This window comes from Equus caballus, chromosome 15 (genome assembly GCF_041296265.1).
Source record: "Equus caballus isolate H_3958 breed thoroughbred chromosome 15, TB-T2T, whole genome shotgun sequence".
NCBI lineage: Eukaryota > Metazoa > Chordata > Mammalia > Perissodactyla > Equidae > Equus > Equus caballus.
Window position 1 is genome coordinate 93,001,244 of NC_091698.1, and position 13,924 is coordinate 93,015,167.

Consider the following 13,924-nt stretch of genomic DNA (forward strand, 5'->3'; position numbering starts at 1 on the left):
GATAGATATTTTGCCATCTCAAAATCTTGTGAAAGGTTAAATGAAAAGAACTCACAATTATTTTTTTAAAAGAAGTGTTCAATTGCATGAATTCCAAAATAATACAGACTCTTGATTTTATTTCAGCAGCAAAGAGTCTTTTAGTTGATGCTAAAATTTATTAGAACATCAAATGTATGGAGCCAATACTGAGGGCTCAGGGAAAAAGGTGATTTTTGACTCGCTAAACATGCAGAAAATCTAATAGCACGTTAATTAGGTAAGATTTAGAAGTGAAAGAGAATGAGGAGCAAAAACTGTGAATGTCTAAAGATACAAGATGGCTGTAAACTTTGGAATCACTTCGGAAGACTTTAAGTAAGGCTTGCCACTGCTCTTTAGTCAAGGGAACAAGCGTATGCCCAAGACCAAAAGTGGGAAAGGGCCTTATCTATTTAAGGAATGGCAAGAAGTTTAGTGCTGCAGGAAAGCAAGTTGTGTGATGGAGGTAGACACAGAAGCTGAAAAAACTGTGAGATGAACTATGAGGAATTTTGTATGCCAAAATAAAGAGTTTATATTTTATTCTGTAAGTATCAAAGAGTCAAAAGAAGTTCTTAAGCAAGGAAGTAACAAAATGGTTAATATTTTAAGAAGAAAAGTCTTACAGGAGTGGGTAGAAGTTGAGGGGAGACTAGTAAAAGACCAGTTTATTACAATATTCTCAGCAAGAGATGATGAGGGCCCGAAATAAAGCTGAAACATTATGGGTAAAGACTACAGTACTAGGGGACGGCCCAGTGGCGCAGTGGTTAAGTGCACATGTTCCACTTCGGTGGCCCAGGGTTCACCAGTTCAAATCCCGGGTGTGGACATGGCACCACTTGTGAAGCCATGCTGTGGCAGGCGTCCCACATATAAAGTAGAGGAAGATGGGCACAGATGTTAGCTCAGGGCCAGTCTTCCTCAGCAAAGAGAGGAGGATTGGCAGCAGATGTTAGCTCAGGGCTAATCCCCCCCCCCAAAAAAAAAGTATACAGGAGTAATTTCGGGGTCATATGTGATGTAGAATCAACAAGACTTGATGAATGTCTATATAGGGGTTGGACGTTGGGGTAAGACAGGAAAGAAAGAGAAAAAGTTAAGAATAACACTAAGAGTTTCTAGTTTAGGAGACTGGGTAGATGATAATGTCATTAAGGAAAATTGAGAATAAGGAGATGTTTTAAAGTTTAAAGTATTTGCACATACATTGTGTCATTTAAGATTATATTTATGTTATAAATTACCATTATTGCTCTGCTTATATGCAGATATACACAGCATCATGGTTTTCTGAAATATTTTTTCACCTAGTGCTTTTTAGCCTTGATAAAAAGTGCTATTTGTGTTATTTATAACCATATTTATTTTACATATTTTTAGTAAGTGATGATATTTTCCCCTTAAACCCCTGTATTTGGTTTAAATATTGTTGTTACTGGTTCTTATTAAGTATTTAAAATATATTCGGTTATCTTGTCAGCATGAAACAAAGTTTTAGGTTTTGTGTATTTATTCACCATTTACATGACTGGTTAAAAGATGCACAAGAGAAAAACTGCTGTGTCAAATACCTGGTCCTACCATGAAACTTTAATGATGTTAAAACCAGTAACATCTAAAGTAAATTTTTGGCTTTTATGCCAGTGGAGTCTCAAGCAAGTCTCCATTTTAACATATAAAATAAAAACCAAGATAAGAAGCTTAAAATACTCTCAAGACACCACTAGATCCATTTGCATTGGTAGAGGTATAGTAATAGTGATATCATTCCATTTTTTTCTCATTAACTGAGGTACTTAGTGTGAAGCACTGGGGAAGTGAAGATGAATAAATCTTTGCCCCAATAAATACATAGTCTAGTGGAGGGAATGTAGACAACTCAGTACAATAAAATGTTTTAAGTGTTATAATACAGTCGAAAATAAAATTCTATAGGAACATAGACGAGGATGTGAATAATTCTGCCTGGGGATTGGAGAGAGCAGGAAGGAGGTGGAGAAGCTTTCACAGTGGAGGTAACTTTTGGGTAGGACCCTTTAAAGTGAATAGGAATTTGTCAGTTGGTGAAAGAGAAGGACATTGAGAACACGTATGGAAAGGAAAGAAAATGACAGTCTGGCGTAGGCAGCATGGGGCAAATTGGAAAAAAAGATGAAGCTGAAAAAGTGAAGCTAGGATCTAGTTGTGAAGATGTGCTGTACTATGCTAAGGACATGGGACTCGAGGCATCCTGAGGTACTTACTGAGTGACTATCTGACAACTCTGACAGGAGCCTGTGTGCTATTTTCGGATGAGGTTTATCTCATGAACTCATTCATTCTTTCATTCGTTCAGATCTGAATTGTTATAAGACAGCAAGCTGGAAGGGATGACAGGTGCTGTCCTTAAGGCTCAGTTTGCTGTTATTAAAGGAGGCAGGAGATTTCAAAGGAAGGGCCGGTAAAGTAATATAGAAAAATGTGACATTTGAAATAAGCTTTGAAGAGTAGGTTAAGATTTGAATAAGTCTCATTTTTTATTTTGATTGTGATGACTTGAAGATACAACTCTTTACATTTCTCACTGATAGCTAGTCTATTTTCAAACTAGTGGCATTTAAAAAACAAAGCAAAAGACACATAAATAGTAGTTTCAATAAACATTGAAATGATGGTGGTCATTAGTGTAATGTTTAAATAAGTAAGTGCAGGAAAAGACTTAATCTGTCTTCATTGCTATAAGTTTCTTCAGGATAGGAAAAAAAAAAAAAACCCTATACATTTCTGTACACATAACACTGCCTTAGGCATAGTTATCAAACAATTGTTGAATTAAATTGAATACTTCTGAATTTTATTTGAATTCTGGTCCTTAAACAATGCACAGGTTTTAAATAACGGTGTAATAGAGATCTAACACATAGTGTGTTCTTGGGCAAGCTAGCAAGATGAAGAAACAATCAAACACCAAGTTACAAATGAATCTAGAATCACAAAGCTACGACATTTCCTTTACAGATAGAAAGCTTGCTCCTAATATGTTAGTGCACCAATTGCATCCACCTTAGCTAAGCAAGTCAGTCCTTATGCTGATCACAAACCTAGAACAGATTGCATTGGAATGGAATGTAGAGTTGTGGAGAATGCGGGATGAAAAAGCAATGGAATTTAAGATATATAGAAGTAGCACTTTGAGAACTCACTGTTGTATAATCTGAACCACTGCCACATTCTTATTTATAGTGTTGATGAAGTGGTTACACTGCAAGGCTTTTTTCAAATTTAAGTAAACATTTCTCTGGAGGACTTTACCAGCTACGGTAATAGCAAATGCCCAGAAGTGGAATTACAATATATCTAAGAGTATTTACAAGACAGGAGGTTGAGGAACATCTTATTATTTAAAGTGGTATGCCACTCATGTCTTGCCATATATGCTCCCATGGGTTCTGAGATTAGGATTTCTGTCGCATATTATTGTAGTTCTTATAAATTTTTACCTGGGAACACTTTGAAACAATCACCAAGGGCATTGAGGTTTTTGATTTCTGAGCAATAATTACATGTTTCTTAATAAATACATGTTTCTTAATAAACATGTAATAATAAACATTTTGAAAATCACTTTCCTCTTTATGATTATGGAATTCCTAAAAATCAGAATGACTGGAAATTATAAATTATTTTCAAAGCAGAAGGAAAAGAAAACATTTACAAAATTTATTAGGTAGGAGTCAGAAGTGTATTATTTATGCTTACAATAAATGGAATAGTTGAAACATATAATTTTTATCTTTGAGTAATTTTATTCACAATTATGAGGAAGGAAGCCCCACAGCTCACATGAAAACTATTTTTCTATAGTCTTAAAAAGTGAAGATTAATAATTATCTGGATAGTAATTTCCACACAATTTTTCCTGAAATATTCAGATTGTGAAGAACCAGTGCTTTCCTCCCCGAAACACACTTTATTAGTGAAATGGAAATCTGATTTTGAATGCCACTGGGATGATTAAGAGCATTAAAAAAAAAGTTTTTCCAGACACAGAGATTTGGTCTGGTGCTTACAGAACTACACGAATTTACTGGTCAACACGCTTCGGAGCAACTGAGGAAGAGGAGAAGCCGCTTCTGAGGAAAACATAGAACTCTAGAATTTTAAAAGTAAAGCTGTTTCCGTTCACAAATGTTAAAAAAAAGAGAGAGAGGTTCTGACTTTTCTCCTTAATTCTACCAGAGGGAAGAAAATATTTACGTCAGATACAGTTGTGGCATTTGCGGGAGGCGCTAAAAATAGACAATGTAACGGCCCCAGGCGCTCTGTGCTGTGAGGGAGAAACTACCGCAGGCTCGAGGGGGCGGGGTGGGGGCGGGGCCGGGGCGGAGCTGACGAGGGCAGTTGAGGGGCGTGGTCGGGGCGGGGACAGGGCGGGGCTTGCTCCAGGCTGGGGCCGAGGCCAGGCCTCAAGGGGCGTGTCAGGGGCGTAACCCGGGCGTTCGGAGGGGGTGGGGCAGAGCCGCCTGGCGCCTAATAAGAGACAGTTGCCTGGCTGGAACCTCGGACAGATCTCCTCCGTTCGCTGTCATGTCGCTCACGCACCCCACGCAGCGGGTTGCCGAGCTCAGGGAGCCTCCCGCCCTTTTACCGCCTCCTGAGGACTCTGATTCCCAGCCCCCCAGTAGTAAGCGGCTCCGTCTGGAGGAGCCTGGGGGTGTCTCTGAGGCGGGGTGGAGGCTGCCTTTGGTGCCTCGCTTGTCTGAGGTGGAAAAAGTCTGGGAGTTGTCGCCTAGACCCTTCAAAGGGCCGCTTATTTCAGCGAACTTCATTTTTGGTAACTCCGCAGACTCGTGTGTGGAGAAATCAGGCAGCGGGAAGCAGATAGGTAACCCGGGATGCCAAAAGAGCCAATCTGAGATGAATAGTTGTTTGCAGTCTCTCCCCTCACAAAGTTTTGATTCTGGTTTGAGGGCTTCCAGAAGGTCTTCTGAATCAGGACTGAACGTCAGAGAGGTTTCCAGTGTGCGCTGCAGTGACACATCCGAAGCAGAGGTTGCTCAGCTTCTGCCTAACGCCTCTAAAAACGATATGAACGGAGTGAAAAACAAGGATGGAAAACAATATTTAGTCCAAGGGAGAGACGATAGTCAGAAAGACGATAGTTACATAGAACAGACAGAAAACCTATTTTTAGACGTTACCTTTTACAAGGAAATGAAACCAACATTTCGTGAAATTAAGAACAGATGTAAAGCTGGCAGTGTTATGCCATCAAATAAAAAAGAAAATAACATTTCAGCATCTACACTAAAAATATCAAAATCTCAAAACGAGCCCTGCATGGAAATTGCCAAACCCAGCTATTTTAGAGATAGCAGCACAATAAGTATCCTTGAGTTCCCAACCGATTTAAATAGCAAAATGTCCTCTGTCTATTTAAAGGAAACAGCAAAGAAAAGGAATGACAAAAACGAGGCATATGTTAGAAATTTCACAAACATTTACTGGTCCCAAAATAGACCTGATGTTAAGAAGCAAAAGTTGCAGGATGATAAAAAAATTGTGGATGCAGAAAATATTGTTTCTGAATGTTATGAAGGTAATCACCAGTCACTCAGCAACCAAAATATTTGCGTGAAAAAAAAGGACTTGATCAATTTAAACTACTGTAACCACAGTAGTATCAAGTCTGATGTGAGAGATTCTGAAAAGAATTACACTACAATACTAGAAAATGCAAATTGGGAAGAAGCAGAAACATGCCTGGACAGTTACATATCTAATGGATTGGAAAAATCTCAAAGCTCAGACTGTAATATTAGACATATTTTGAGAAATAGGGAAAATTATTGGATTGTGGATAATTACAAGACTAAATGTGAAAATGTGAAAAAAATTGGAGAAAAATTGAATTTGCTGCAATTGCTGGAAATAGATATTTTAAGCAAAGATTATCACAATACAAAAGCCATGAATACACATGAAGAACAGTCAAAGCCTCTCCTGAGAGGAAGACTGCGTAACCAAAAAGCTTCAATAAAATTTTTTTTGTTAAGTGGTAAAGAAGGAAACAATAATATGCTACAGTTGAGATATTATACTATGCAAGAAGACTTTCATTTCAGCAACATTTTTGAAAGTTTTGTTACAGAAATTTTTTATTTCCATAAAAGTATTTCAGGAAATCAAAAAGATAATAGTATTTTAACCTGGTATGAAATTTTGAAGCGTAAAAAGCAAATTGATGTTCAAAATCTGATAACTAGGAATATGAATGTCAATAGAAAGAATGTTTTAAGCATATATTTACAAACCAGTGTTTCAGAACTTTTGAATATCATATTGAAAGCCAATATAGCTTCTTTGCTCAATAACTTTGATTCTTTAACAAGAATTGAAAATGATTCTAAATTAGAAGACAGATGCATTTTCAAATGGATAGTGTATTTTAATTATTCAAAAAATATAGTGGAGAATCATACTGTATATCTAGTAAACATTTTAACTTTTTCAAGACTATTAGAAGATAAGAAAAAACCTATGTTAGAGGAAAGAAAGCTGTTTAAAACCAAACAAGTTTTTGAAGAGCCTAAGATAACATCCATCAATTCCTTCAACATGACAACTAAATATATCCATTTTCCAATTTTTGAAAAAATTCATCTTTTAATGGACTTTGATGACATGAATGAAATTTCTTTGACAAAAGAAATTAGTTACAAGAATAAGAGTTGTCCTGAACAACTTATGAACCTGGAAAATTGGGCTCACTGTAGTCCTAATACTATTGAAACACATGTTAAGTCTGGTTCTCAATTTATACAGAAAAACAGTACATATGTTAATGAAAAATTTTGTGAAACAAATGTGTACAACCAAGATTTAGATACTGAAAGAAAAAAGGAGCACAGTAAGATCAGCAGCTTTAATTTAAAGTGCGTATGTGAAGATTTCTTTAAGACTGGGCAATGGGCCATACCGACAAGGCACGATGCAAAACATAGTGAACGAACCAATCCTATGACTATATCTCTAGTGGTAAATTTTGGAAACTTGCTAAGTGAAATTGAAGGAAAAAACCATGACTTAATTTTGAAGGAGGAAGTAAAAGTCATAGCACAAAGTTTAACAAACAATTGCCAAGTTCATAAAGATATTAAGAAAGAAAAGGAAGAGAAAAATAGTTTTTATTCAATGGATGGCATGTTTCCTATGCAACCAGTTTCATTAATAAGTAAGAAAGTAAATGTGGAAGAAAGTAAGTATATTAATCAAAATAATGTAGCTGATAGAAATGAACATGAGAGTATTTTGCAAGAAAATGAGTTAGCTAATTCAAAGCATTTTCATCCAAAGAATGACTCTACAGAATGTGTTAATCAACAATTTGATACTGACTTGAGGGTAGGAAACAATGAATGTTTTCAGGACTTAGCTGCCAAGTGTTTATCAACAGACGCTCTGGCAGTAGCAAAAGATTTTGAGATGAAGAGTAAATTTGATTTAGTACTTGAAGAACTTCGTATGTTTCATGAAATTAGTAGGGAAAATGAAATTCTGAGCCCTGTGGAAACAAACAATGGGCAAGAAAATTACTTTGGAGAAAATAATGATGTTGAGGAAGTAAAAATGGAGATAAAAACAGATTTGAAAATGGTTACAGTCAAGAAAATACGCCCATCTTCTTTGTTCTCGGATACTGTAGAAGATCCTAATATGCATAAAAGACACCAAAGTTTATTTAAATGGAAAACAGTATCCAAAAATGGAGAACAGGAAGTTCCTAGTGAATATTGCTGTCCAAGAACATCAGAGGAAGAATTACTATATTCTACTTCTGAGGAAGGTAATGAGATTAGTTTTAAAATGTTCTTTCTCATGATAAATAAAAATTGCTCCTTTTTTTGTGTGTAGGCCAAGTATATAATTTTGGCAAAAAAGAAGATAGTGTAATACAATGTTTATTGATACACATTATTTTCCTATAAAGGCCTTTCAAATGTTGAACAATATACTGAAGTTGAAGGTAACAAGTGATGAAATTTTTAAAAGGAGTTTTGAAGAGTCTTTCTTCATTTATCTAAATGTTAGGAGCCAATGGGAGGAAATGGTTCTGAAAAAATAATTTGTTTATAGTATTAACATTTTACATAGTTACTTTGCTATAACATATTGATCTTTATTTTCAGATTGTGAAAAACCTTTACCTAAAAGACCTGCTTTTTTCTCTGATGAATTTAAAGAAGAAAAAATTAATTATTTACTGAAGGGAGGTAAGATTTTTGGTTATTTTCTAGAACACCTTCTAAGATGATTATTGCATTCTTTATTTTTAGCATGAGGAAAATATATTTAGGTTGTTAGAAGATAAATACAAGGATTTAATACTTTTGTAAACATTAAAACTTTATTGATGCAAATTCTAATTATTAAAAATTGGTGAAAAATTAAAATGCCATTTAGAATATTATTGGGAAATGTGTTCTACAAAACTGTCTTTAAATATTTGCAGTTACTCATTGCAATAACTATGCGATAAGATAGGTGTTATATATGTCTAAGATATACATCTAATGTGAGTAACATTAACTGGCAAAACCAAAAAGGCATTTCTCTAAGTTGGATTTCCATTGATGAGATATTACTCCCAATTATGTATTTATTATCAATGTTCTCTATGCTTTAAGTACTATGGGGCTCTTTATATAGATGTTTTATTTAGTAATTACAAAATTTAGTATCATTTAGATATATTAACATCATTTATCACTATGGCATTTAAACTTTTGATTACTATTAAAAATAAAAGTAGGGCTGGCCCAGTGGTGTAGTGGTTAAGTTGATGTGCTCTGCTTCAGTGGCCCAGGGTTCGTGGGTTTGGATCCCGGGCACAGACCTACACACCACTCATCAAGCCATGCTGTGGCTGCATCCTACATACAAAATAGAGGAAGACTGGCACAGATGTTAGCTCAGGGCCAATCTTCCTCACCAAAATAATAATAATAATAATAATAATAAAACTAAAGAAAAGTTAAATAACTAACCTTATTCTTTGCCTAGGAGGTCTACAATATCAGAATAAAAAATACACTAAGCATAACATCTATTCTAGCTTGTTGTACCAATGGGGATGAGGTAGGGGTAGGATTGATTTTAGGGAACAATTTCCTAAAGATCTAAATTTTCATATGGTCAGAAATTGCTGGAATTACACAACAAGACTAGATGTAGAGAGAACAATGATGTAGGTAAAATATATTTACCAAAACATCTTCAGTCATTCATCATTTCACAAAACGTTTTTCCTGGCTTCTCATCATTGGTAGAATGTTGTCCCTGGTATCTTTATTCAGTCACTTCAAAACTGCATCTTTTCCTCTTTTCTTAGCTTACAATGAAATAATCTTAAAAATTAATCTGTGTATTTCGGAGGTCAAAAGCCCACAGGTAGTCTCTTCTCCCTTGAATAAAGGGAATAATTGAGGGAATAATCCTCTATGGGACTAAAAGCAGGGTGGTGGAATTAGCATGGAAAGGATAGGGTTGTTTCTTCTAGGACATAAAGAAAAGAAGAAATTAGATGTAGGAGCATATTTTGAGATAGAATGGAGGAAGATTAGGGAACATATACCCATATTGTCATCATGATTATAATTGTGATAATAAAATGAATATATGAGGATGATTAAAGTATATGCACAAATTGGAAGAGAAATGTTACATTTGTTGGAAATATCTGAACCCATAATACTCTATTGTACTTTTACAAGGAAAAGTGCCTCACTGTCATGAAATATGAAAAATAATAGTCAGCCAGAATTACTTAATACTGTGTCCGGATAGTTGTCTTGGATTCCCTTTCAAAGTTCATAAAAATGGAGTGATCTCCCTGAGGCTTGTTAAAGTCCATAATGTAAGAGAAAAGTTGGAAGATACTGGCAAGTGAGGATGATAAGAACAGGCTAACTGTCTAGGTGGAGTGGGTGCCTGCTTATGCATGTGGTTTAAAAGGCATTGGGAAACCCTCTACTGTGCTGACATGTACCTATCCACTTGCCATCATGATGCCTACAATTAAAACTGCTGCTGCGAATGTCTCCAATGCCTCCCGTCTCTCTGTCTCTCTCTCCTCTCTCTGTGCTGTGGAGAAGGCAGGTAGTTTGAAATTATTTTCAACATGTGTTATATGTCAGCCAGCTAGTGAGTGCTTTATAAGTCATTTAGCACTGATACTTCCCTAACTTTAATATATATATGAATCACCTTGGTGTCTTGTTAAATGATTCTGATTCTCTTATAGAGCAGGCCCTCAGTTTCTGCATTTGTTACAAGCTCCTAGCAAATGTAGATACTACTAGTCTGTGGACTAGACTTTGAGTTGCTAGGATTTAGAAAACAATTGAGTTAGTATTATTTCTAAAAGAGCACTAGTAAAATTTGTGACTTTTTTTTGGATGAGGAAGATTGCTGCTGAGCTAACATCTGTACCAATCTTCCTCTATTTTGTATGTGGGATGCTGCCGCAGCATGGCTTGATGAGTGATGTGTAGGTCTGCATCTGGCATCCAAACCCACGAACCCTGAGCCGCCAAAGTGAAGCATGTGAACTTAACCACTAGGCCACTGGGCCGGCCGTCACATGACTTTTTTAACACTGATTTTTAAAATGAACAATTTCTGGTAGTGTGCCTGAATGTTTAGAATTGTTAAACAATATAAGCAATACGTTAATCCAGTGTATAGCAATAATAAAATGAATCATAATTTATTTAATAAAAAGATAAGCTATCCAAGGAGACCAAGAAGCACATCCTCATAACCATAATTTGATGGCTGTGTCAGGGCATATGCTTTGCAAAAGGGCTGCTGTTGATAGAATTTGGTTCAGTGATTTCCCACCTATTGCAAAATTACCAGAAGAATGTCATATTAGAATATGAAAGAGGAAGCTATGCTTTGAAAAAGTAGTCAAATAGACTAATCATGGCTTTATTCTGAAATAATAATCTCATAATGAAGAAGTACACTTAGCATAAATTGCTGAAATTATCTAATTTATAACCAAGTTTAGTGTATCAGAAATGATCCAACAATTTTACTTTATTTGGACAATTCCTTTTTGTTTAAAAAATGAAAAAATCTAACAAATTTTTATCTCATTTTTTACAATTAACTTTATAATTTTGATATTGAATAAAGTATCATAAAAAGATTTATAGCTATGTTTGTGTTAAGTTTTTTTCTCCTTATTTGAGAATAGTTAAATTTTGTATTTTATTTTATTATTGTTTACATAGATTCACACAGAAATTCTGTTTGGTTCAACTTATTAGAAATCATGCTGTTTACCTTTTGTCAGATTTAACATTAGATTGATTGCACTATTTTTAGTATAATGTGCTATTATATTAAGGTCATACTAATTCATTAGAATTTGATTAAAGCTTGATACATTTTTAGCTTTGCATATTTACCCCACTGTTTATTAAAAAAAGCACTCTGAAAGTTAGAGGTATTTTGTATTTTATTGTCAAGGATAGTTGATCCTATTTGTTTGGTTAACTAATTTAGTAACAGGTGTACCTCCATGAAATGTTTTGAACTTTTTTGAAAATGATAATGTGTTGTTAAATAAAAACTTCAAAATCAAGAGGTGAAATACATTTGTGCTTTATTATTGATAATAATCTCTATTAGGAGCCAAATGTAATCATTAACAGATAGCCTAGTTGTTTAGCTTCTAATAGAAAAATGACGTGGTCTTTAAAGCTACATCGAGTTAACTTTAAAACCCGTATGGTTTTGTTGTTGTTGTTGTTAAGTCAGACTGCCTGACTGGAATGCTGATTTTATTAAGTTGCTATTTTGTATTGGGCAATTTGCTTAAATTTTTTGCGCTAAGGTTTCCACATTTTAAAAATGGAGACAGAATTAAGTAAACTACTGTGTTTACAGCACTTAGCTCAGTGACTCAGTACGTGTTGCTAGTATCATGATTAGAAGTTGGTAAAAATTTTTAAGCTTAAAATCTGTAAGTAATCCTTACTCCCTTATGTACTTCTATTGTCTTATATTTTTAGGTAGTAATTTTTCACATGGAATTTCAAGAGTACTACCTCTTAAGACATGCAGTCGACCAATCAGAGTCGGTTTGTCAAGAAAAGCTAAGCTTAAACAACTTCATCCCTATTTGAAATAGATATGTTATGAGAACTTCAAAGAAGATATTGGACTTTAATATTTCAAAACATTTCACAACATCTATAAATCTTCTGTTTCTTTCTTTGGATAAATGCTTTCTTCTTGGGTAAATGTTTGGGGGTTTTGGGCTTTCTTTATCATAAGGTATGGAGAGGGTTTTTTGTGTGTGTGAAGTATCTAATTAATCTTTAAATGTCGTAAAACATTTCACTGGTGTTTTCATGTCATATTAACAATATACACATTAAAGGCTTTTCATGATCTTATAAAACGTCAACTTATTATTTTTCATGATATATGTATATGAAGCTTTTGTGAAGAAGATTGATAGCCTCTAAAGGTCTCTCAGAAGTCTCTGGAACTCATAAAAAGGTAATGAACCACTGTTCTAACCCACTCGCTCCATATTTCAAGTGAAAAAAATAGAGGTGCAAAGAAGATGGGTAAGTTTTTTAAGCTCACGTAGTTTGTATCAGGATTGGGATAGATGCACTCTCCTCTGTAGCATTCTTTCCCACTTTTCTCAGCTTTCACTTTCTGTTTTTTATTTCCCCCTCCAGAGTGTCTTTGGCCCCAGAACAGAATTATGATCATGTAATTAATACCCACTATTAATTTATTCACTCATAGAACAAATATATTTTAATATTCCTACTATTGTGTTAGGCTCAGTGGTAGAATAGAGAAGACACATATAACACCTTGCCCTATCGAGCATGAGATTGGTAAAGATATGTAGGATATACATAATTCAAAGGTAACCATCAGTTAAGAATTATGCTTTTCAAAACAGCAGAATGAGAAATCACATTAAAATGCGCTACTTAGCAAAAAGTAAGGAATGAAGGAAGCATCAAAAAAACATAAAAACAGAAAGCATATAATGATAGAAGGAAGATTAAGTGTATCAATTCACAAAATAAATCTGACTGGGTTAAATTATCCTATTACAAGCCAAGGTTCTCAGACACACTAAAAACCATCTCAAATTCAGCTCTATTCATTAATTTCCATCCCCCACCATGTACTTTCCAACTTCAATATCCTGCTGTAGTTTCTCTTTTTCTCCCGCAGAACTCATCACCTCCTCACACACTATATAATTTATACCGTGCTAGAATCCAAGCCCCTGGAGGCAGGATTCTTTACTCTCTCCCCATTAATATATCCCGAGTGCCTAGAATAGTACCTGCCACTTGTAAGTACCCATGAAATATTATTTGAGTGGACGAATAAATAAATTTCTACACCTACTCATAATAACTATGTCTTTTAAAATTCTTAATAGCTTTATGACCTTGGGCAAGTCCTCATTTCTAAAAACGGGATAACTGCAGCATGTTGCTGTGATGCTGAAAGCTTTGCCACTAGTATTTCAGTTACTAGCAGGGTGATCCGTGGTGGACAGATTTCAGTGGAGCTCCCAGACTAAGACTAGGAAGAAGGACCTGGTCACCTACTTCCGAAAAAATTGACCATGAAAAATCTATTAATAGCAGTGGAACATTGTCTGATATAGTGCCAGAAGGAGAGAGGATGGTGCAAAAAGATTGGGCAGGGTTCTGCTCTGCTGTACAGCAGGTCACTAAGAGTGGGAATTGATTCAACAGCACCAACAACAAAGAAACCTCATGGGATCATGTGAGGATTAAACATATGTATTAAACTAGTTAATACATGGTAGATATTTAAAACAGCTCTGATACATAGTAACTAC

The 13,924-nt window shown here is 35.1% G+C and overlaps 1 protein-coding gene across 1 annotated transcript; it reads left to right on the forward strand.

Annotated features, from left to right (window-relative positions):
* Positions 1–2,521: 2,521 nt before the first annotated feature.
* On the forward strand, positions 2,522–12,478 carry RAD51AP2 (RAD51 associated protein 2). The gene is made up of 3 exons (XM_001918082.4): positions 2,522–7,849; positions 8,193–8,276; positions 12,087–12,478. The coding sequence occupies exons 1-3, from the start codon at positions 4,591–4,593 to the stop codon at positions 12,203–12,205; spliced, it is 3,462 nt and encodes a 1,153-aa protein (XP_001918117.3). The 5' UTR covers positions 2,522–4,590; the 3' UTR covers positions 12,206–12,478.
* Positions 12,479–13,924: the final 1,446 nt, after the last annotated feature.

Coding starts and splice junctions, on each gene's coding strand:
- RAD51AP2 (XM_001918082.4), top strand. CDS start 4,591: ATGTCGCTCACGCACCCCACGCAGCGGGTTGCCGAGCTCAGGGAGCCT. Junction 7,850..8,192: donor ATATTCTACTTCTGAGGAAG/GTAATGAGATTA, acceptor CTTTATTTTCAG/ATTGTGAAAAACCTTTACCT. Junction 8,277..12,086: donor TAATTATTTACTGAAGGGAG/GTAAGATTTTTG, acceptor TTATATTTTTAG/GTAGTAATTTTTCACATGGA.